General features: G+C 39.9%; 1 protein-coding gene across 4 annotated transcripts in view; it reads right to left on the bottom strand.

Annotated features, from left to right (window-relative positions):
- Nup155 (nucleoporin 155) overlaps positions 1-7,315 on the bottom strand; it is a 64,067-nt gene that overhangs the window by 13,290 nt on the left and 43,462 nt on the right. For all 4 annotated transcript variants that reach the window (XR_004115614.1, XM_031359921.1, XM_031359919.1 and 1 more), the window contains 6 exons: positions 6,829-7,020; positions 5,772-5,910; positions 4,764-4,899; positions 3,388-3,541; positions 3,084-3,188; positions 2,052-2,206 (listed from right to left, as the gene is read on the bottom strand). Coding sequence is in view for 3 of the 4 variants with exons in the window: in XM_031359921.1 (XP_031215781.1) it covers positions 2,052-2,206; positions 3,084-3,188; positions 3,388-3,541; positions 4,764-4,899; positions 5,772-5,910; positions 6,829-7,020 (881 nt within the window). In the remaining variant the exon portion in view is untranslated. The remainder of the gene's footprint in view (positions 1-2,051; positions 2,207-3,083; positions 3,189-3,387; positions 3,542-4,763; positions 4,900-5,771; positions 5,911-6,828; positions 7,021-7,315) is intronic.

Below are 7,315 nucleotides of genomic sequence, written 5' to 3'. Positions count from 1 at the left end.
TTTAAATGTTAACAAATTCAGATAAATTGAAACCATGTAACTTTTCTCATCATATTGCAATAAAACTTTAAAAAAAAAAAGAAGAAGATGATAAATGCAGGAGGATTAGAAGATCCAAGTTACCCTCAGCTAATGTTTTCTTTCTTTCTTTCTTTCTTTCTTTCTTTCTTTCTTTCTTTCTTTAATTTATTATATGTAAGTCCACTGTAGCTGTCTTCAGGTGCACCAGAAGAAGGCGTCAGATCTCATTACAGGTGGTTATGAGCCACCATGTGGCTGCTGGGATTTGAACTCATGACCTTCCGAAGAGCAGTCGGTGCTCTTCCCCACTGAGCCATCTCACCAGCCCTCAGCTAGTGTTTTCAAGGCCAGCCTGTAACACCTGAGACTGTCTCCAAAGAAGCCTGTTAGTTTCAATACATTTTATTGATTAGTTTAAATAAAAAAAAAAAAAAAAAAAAAAGAAAGGAAGGAAGGAAGACACAACTTTCCTTTAATGAGACTCAACAGAGTCTTGATATCTATCTTCAATGGTCTCCCAAGACTATTTTCACACCAGATAAGATGAAGTTGCACATGCAGGAAACTGTCTCAGTAAAGAAACAAACAAGCTGACTTACTGTCTCGGACCATCTCAGATGAAGCAGGATGCTGACAAGGTAACTCAGCACACACAGACAACTTTCACCTAGCCTCACGACTCAAGTTTGACCCAAGGTGGAGAGAGAGACGGACTACCTCAGGTTGTCCTCCGGTCTTCACACAAGGTGGGGCACCTATGTACCCATACTGACACACAAATGAACTTAACAGAAAATAGACTGCAAATCCAGGTCTAATCTGCATCCTTTCTTTTCAAGGCCTCACGTACCAGGGGTGCTGCATTCCTTTAATCGCTCCCACTTGGAGTTACATATAAAGTTCTCTGAGCATTTAGGAAGTCTGTTGCTAAAAGAGATTCCCTTTCCTCCCCCTGTAGTCACCTTCCACCCCAATTAAACTCAACGATTTTTTAAAATTTTTAAAAATTTTATGTATATGACCACGGTGTCACTCACAGAGCAGAAGAGGGCATCGGATCCCATTACAGATGGTTGTGAGCCACCATGTGGCTGCTGGGAATGGAACTCAGGGCCTCTGAAAGAGCAGTCAATGCTCTTAACCACTGACCTATCTCTCCAGCTCCCAGAAGTAGACATTTTACAAGCAATTAAAGGTCTAAAGAGATGTCTCAGCATCCAAGTCGGGTGGCTCACAAGAGCCCATAGCTCAAGTTCTCGAGGATCTGATACCTCTACAGCCTCTGGGCAGATACAACACACACATACTGATTAAAAATGAAATAAATCTTTGAAAAATATTCTCATTGAAGAGCTGAGACTGAATGGATAGGTAATCTCATGAGGAGGAATTACAGGTTTGAAAAACAGATGCCCTTGGAAAAGAATTTCCAAGTACAAGAATATAATGATTTTTATAAAGATGGGGCCATCAAGAGGTTCTGTGGAAGTAACACAATGAAATGAAGTGATTCTAGGTAACTGGCATGTCAGCGATATCTGTGACTCAAAACAAAACTAACTAAACAAGAAATTGGTCTTTCATTACATCAAAATTTAAGGTCATTTTATACCCTGCATGTGAGGGCAGCTTTTAGAAATGAGTGTTCACAGAGGGCAAGGAGCCCAAGAAAGCTCTGGGTAGACATGTGCAATGAACATGCCTACCCCCAACCCCCAGTATCTCCACACAGACAGAAAACTACTAATACAAGTAGTAGTTACTTCCTACTAGCCATAAGTGAACTCTCAATTTTCTTTTCCAGGAGGTAGTCACTGGAGACTGACCTACCTAGGGACTTTTATATGCTAAGTATGTGCTCTACCAGTGGGCTATTCTCACAGCCCTTCCCCATTCTTCTGATGTAAGACCTCACTCTACTGCCTGGGTTGGCCTCCCTGGGTTGAATGCATGGGAATGTGCACATGTGGGCACACACACACAGAGTTCTGTCCTACTCTGTAAATGAGACTCTCTGATGCCTTCCTTACCTGTGCATGTCAGCCAACTTGGACAGGACCCGAGCAGCACTGCTGAAGCTCCTGTTCTTCTCATAATACCTCCAGAGTAAATCCATATATCGAACTCTGTTTTGATCCACTTTGGCCATTCGCACAAGATGTGGCTCCAGAAATGGAGATGCAATCTGGAAATTACAGTCATACAGAAAATGTTTCCAGTCACCTAGGTGCTTTTAAAGTAGAAACCAGTGTTTTGTGTGTGTTTGTGTGCCTTGTTTTTTGAAAATAGGTGAAGTAGAAAATTTAGTCATTACAAGTGATTTTTGTTATACTAATTAATAAAGAACTTTCTGTAACACACCAGTAAAGGATAAATTTGCTGGAAAATTGTAATTCTTTGTTTGTTTGTTTTGTTTTGTTTTTTGAGACAGGGTTTCTCTGTGTAGCCCTGGCTGTCCTGGAAATCACTCTGTAGACCAGGCTAACCTCGAACTCAGAAATCCGCCTGCCTCTGCCTCCCAAGTGCTGGGACTAAAGGCGTGCGCCACCACTGCCCAGCAAAATTCTAATTCTTTTAATGAACTTTGATAATACAGCTACTGACTCTTGGCTCAAAAAGCACCCTTGGCACTAATAAATCCCAAGTCTTAAGTTTGTACATCAATGAACAATGATAATTAGAAAAAAAAAATCTTTCTCCAGGTGTGATGGCACATGCCTTTAATCCCAGCACTCAGAAGTCAGAGGCGAGAGGATCTCTGTGAGTTTGAGTGCAGCTTGGTCTACAGATTGAGTTTCAGGCACCCAATGACTTAAAGACAGAGCCTAATTACTAATCCAAAGACTTTTACCCAACAATGCTACTATTCAAATCAGCCTCTAAACAATGTTAAAAGAGTGTATTTTGCTTCTTAGAAAAATAAATTATATACTTAGCTATATGCTAATACCTAATGTTATAAATAGGATGAAAAACTAATTTCCTGTATCTACAAAAACAATTGTTATTCAACTTGGAAATACAAACTGACATAAACTATACTGCACAAACAGTAGTTTTACCTGTAGTAGTTTATCTGCAAGATCAGCTTGTATTAGCCAGTTATAAAGAGCAATACTGAAGAGCTCATCCTTGGATCGCTGAGCCAATTTAAGCATTTGTTCAAACTAAAATAAAGAAAACAATGAAAATTAGCATGGCTAACGGCTTACTTGCTTGGTGTGACACCCCCACCCCTGACCTTCTGGTAAGGAAACAAGTTTGCAGTAAGAAGAGCAACCACCATTCCCAGCGATTATGCCTCCACTACTTTGCAGCATGATGAAACCCTGCCCTCTTCCAGAGTGGAAGCATGCCTGTCCTTACGTGATGTCCTGCTTCTTCGTTGCTCAGCATGTTGGGGTCAGACGACAACACTGGAGGACCAGGTTTTTTGGGTACACTAGGAGACTGGGGAGCTGCCTTGCTTTGATTTACCAGTTCTTGAAGAGTATCTGTAATGCACTTGTAACTGTTTAATCTGAAAAAAAAAAGGGGGGCAGGGGTTCAATCACATTGCTTAACTAGAAAATATTTTCCACATCTTCTATCAGGCCAGGATACATAAAACCCTGTCTCAAACACACAATCAAGCAAACAGGCAGATAGTCATATTAGGCACACAAAATGATACATGCATACACAGGTAAAACACCTCTATATACATAAAATAATGATGATAAAACTTACACCAAAGCACCCTAAATCTTCTGTCCCTCCCTCAAAAAAAAAAAAAACACAACATATTTTTTTCAAAAGATCTGAAAACCATTTGGTTAAACAAATAAGAGTTTGTAAAATTAGTATATTTCTTTAAATCTCTACAGATTTGTGGTCATTTAAAAGACTTTTCCTTTTGAAAAAAAAAAAAAACAAACAAACAACTTATTTTCACCTGGAACAGGTGTGAGGGGAGTCAGTTTTGTTCTCAAATCTGAGATCTCAAAAACTACAATAAGTAAAAAAATAAATAGAGAAAGGAAGACAGTCCCTCAGGTACTGGACCAAAACCATTTATAAGGGATAGGTGCGATGATACATGCCTTTAATCCCAGGATTTGTGAGGAAGGGAGAATCACTGAGTTTGAGGTCAGACTGGTTTATAAAAATTTCTGGACTGACTGGGGATACATATTTCAAAAAAATAAAAATTAGCAAAAACATTTTTAAGGCTGAGGTGGCAGCTCAGCAGATGATATTGGCTGCTCTGCAAACATGAGGACCTGGGTCCAGTTTCCCAGGACCCATGCAAAAAGGCAGGAGTGGCTACCTCTGTCCATGCTAGTAACTCTAAGGACTGCTTGGACTCGCTGACTGCCAGTCTAAGTCTAACTGCAGCTTCACTGAGAAGCCCTGTAAAGGAGCAGATTGGAGAGGGACAGAGAACAAGTCACCTAATGTCTTCAACTGACTTCCAAGTGTACATGTACACACGTGCACATATCACATGCACAAACACACAAAACACATATAAATGCTTTCTCAATTTTCATAAGACTAAAATCTTATATATAGGCTATGAATTATAACCAGGATTCATGTCAGGACTTGATAAAAACCCAGTTCTTTTTAACTGAGAACATAATTAAATTTTATAAGAGTTGTACTTGAAATGTTCTTTTCCTATACCATCAATAAAAATGTTATACCAAGAAAGGTCTGTCTCTAAAAGCCCAACAAGTGGCAAAGGGTTAAGAACTCACCTCTCTTGGAAAGTCTGAAGACCAACTACATCATCTTCTGGCTCCCCATGTTTATAGAAATGGAGTCCAAGACCCTGAGGATCTTTTTTCTCAGCAGCAGTAAGAGAAAGTTCCACCACACCCTCATAAAAGCGCACTAATGGGAGAGACAAAGGCCAGGGGCTTAGAGCTTACTACTAAAGATGCAAATGCTTTCCTAGGCAGACAGAAAGAGGAGCCAACAGCAGAATGCTGGGTTTCTACTAAACACTTGTTCTTCTGATAACAGCATTGCAAAAATAGTTCTGATGTATTCACTTATGAACAAAAAAAGGTCTACTATGGCTAGAAGGCATAGTAATGGATCCACTCTTAGGGAAAAAACCTTCATATATAAAGTAACAAACAAGTTTTAGAGGAAAAAACTTGTGATTCAAATCTGTATTGATAGTTACTAGTTTTTACTTTTAAAATTAGTCAAAAATTTTAGGCATTTTAAAATTAAGTATAATTCAGTAGTATAGCTTAAAAAGAACTGAAATGCCAAAAATATATTGACCAAAAAGAGAGGAACGTTTATAATCTCAGGCTTTGGAGGAGGAGGTAGAAGGATCAGAAGCTAAAGGCCATCCTTGACTATCCAGAGAGAGTTCAGTTCATTCATGGCCAGCCTGAGTTTCACGTTCGCAAAAAATAATAAGCACTTGCCTCACATGTACAGGTGCTAGCTTGCTCTCCAGTATGAAAAGGGAAAAGGGAAACAAATGAGTCAAAGCAAACTACACAACTCAAAGTATCACTCTGGCCAAAGATGCTAGAAGATTCACCTCTGAGAAGAGGCTCTAGGTCACGCTGTTGTGCTGAGGCACGGCCTCGTGTCCTCTGAGAAGAGGCTCTAGGTCACGCTGCTGTGCTAAGGCACGGCCTCGTGTCCTCTGAGAAGAGGCTCTAGGTCACGCTGCTGTGCTGAGGCACGGCCTCGTGTCCTCTGAGAAGAGAAGACGACACAAAGAAGCACAGGGTTCTTACCTTGCCTATACTGAGCACAAACACTGGGAAGGTCTACTTGGTTGCTGATTTTCTGATACTCCTTCAGTGACTCCCTTAACATCTTCTCTCTCTCATTCTTACTCTGAACTTGTCGGGAACGCTGAAGAAGCTCATTTGCCTAAAGAGAGGACAAAAGTATAAACAGAGGCAAAACCAAGTAAAGAGAGGACAAAAGAGTAAACAGAGGCAAAATCAAGCAGGCAGATGATGCTGTCCTTATGTTTAAGTCTGTCTAAATTTACATGGGGCTTATTATCATTATAAATAAAAATTCTACAAACTTACTTCTTACTTTTAGGCAGAAAAGTTTTTGACCAAAATAATCCTAGCTAGTTTTTCCCAGAGAGCCTTGTCTGGGAATGCTCTTGCCTAGTCAATACATTATTGGTCAGCAGGCGACATCATGTGACACTTAATTTTTTTTTTTTCACCTGTAGGAAAGGATCAATAAGAATTGCCTTATTAACTTTGATTCACTCCAAATTTATTTAAAGTTTTAGTGATTTTTCCTTACTTTCTAAGGAAGGAAACAAACTCCAATTATCTTAATTACTAAATTAAGTGATTTTTTTTCCCTTAATTGCTATCTTTTACCTTTCTAAAATTTATGTGTATGGGTGTTTTGCTTGCACATATGTCTGTATAGCATGTTCCTGATGCCCATGGATGTCAGGTCAGGGCAGCAGAACCCTTGGGACTGGTTTTATAGACAATAGTGAGCTGCCTTATGGGTGCTAGGAGTTGAACCTGGATCCTCCAGAAAAGGTCAGTGCTCTTAACCACTGAGCCAAAAACACCACTGTCGAGTCCCTGTAGGCTTTGTCTTTTAAACCATGGCCTAAAATGTGTGACACTTAAAAAATATACATGTATTTTTAAGAAACCATGTATTTCAACCCATATCTTAGTTAAGGATTCTGACAGAGCATATTAAGAAATGATCCTGAGGTCATGTATGGGAAAACCATGATTTCCCACTCCCACTCATCACTATGAAACCTCACATATAAAACGCCAAAGAAGCAGTGACACATACCTTAGAACAAACTGCATCATCTGTGCTATACAGAAGTGGACAGGTGTCCTGCAGATGTAAACTAATGCCATCTACAGCAGCATTGTCTCTGATGTAGCAGTTGATAAGAGAAGCAATTAATGCTCCAGTGACCTCTTTGTCCCTGATCACCAGATCCTTAAAGGTAGTGATCTTCAGCTGCTCTTGAAATTCCTAGAAAGAGAGAAAACCTTTCATCAAAATCAAAGAATACTTTATTTCTTCACAAAGTAGAATTTTTGTTTGTTTTTTTGAGACAGGCCTCACTAGGTAGCACTTGCTGGCCTAGAACTTACTATGTAGACTTGGCTGGCCTTAAACACAGATCTACTTGTGTCAGCCTCCCAAGTGTTAGGATTAAAAGTATGAGCTGCCGGGCGGTGGTGGCGCATGCCTTTAATCCCAGCACTTCAGAGGCAGAGACAGGCGGATTTCTGAGTTCGAGGCTAGCCTGGTCTACAGAGTGAGT

Source organism: Mastomys coucha, unplaced genomic scaffold (assembly GCF_008632895.1).
Source record: "Mastomys coucha isolate ucsf_1 unplaced genomic scaffold, UCSF_Mcou_1 pScaffold8, whole genome shotgun sequence".
Classification (NCBI taxonomy): Eukaryota; Metazoa; Chordata; class Mammalia; order Rodentia; family Muridae; genus Mastomys; species Mastomys coucha.
Note: the sequence above shows the minus strand (reverse complement) of the source record. Positions and strands in the feature narration are given on the sequence as shown.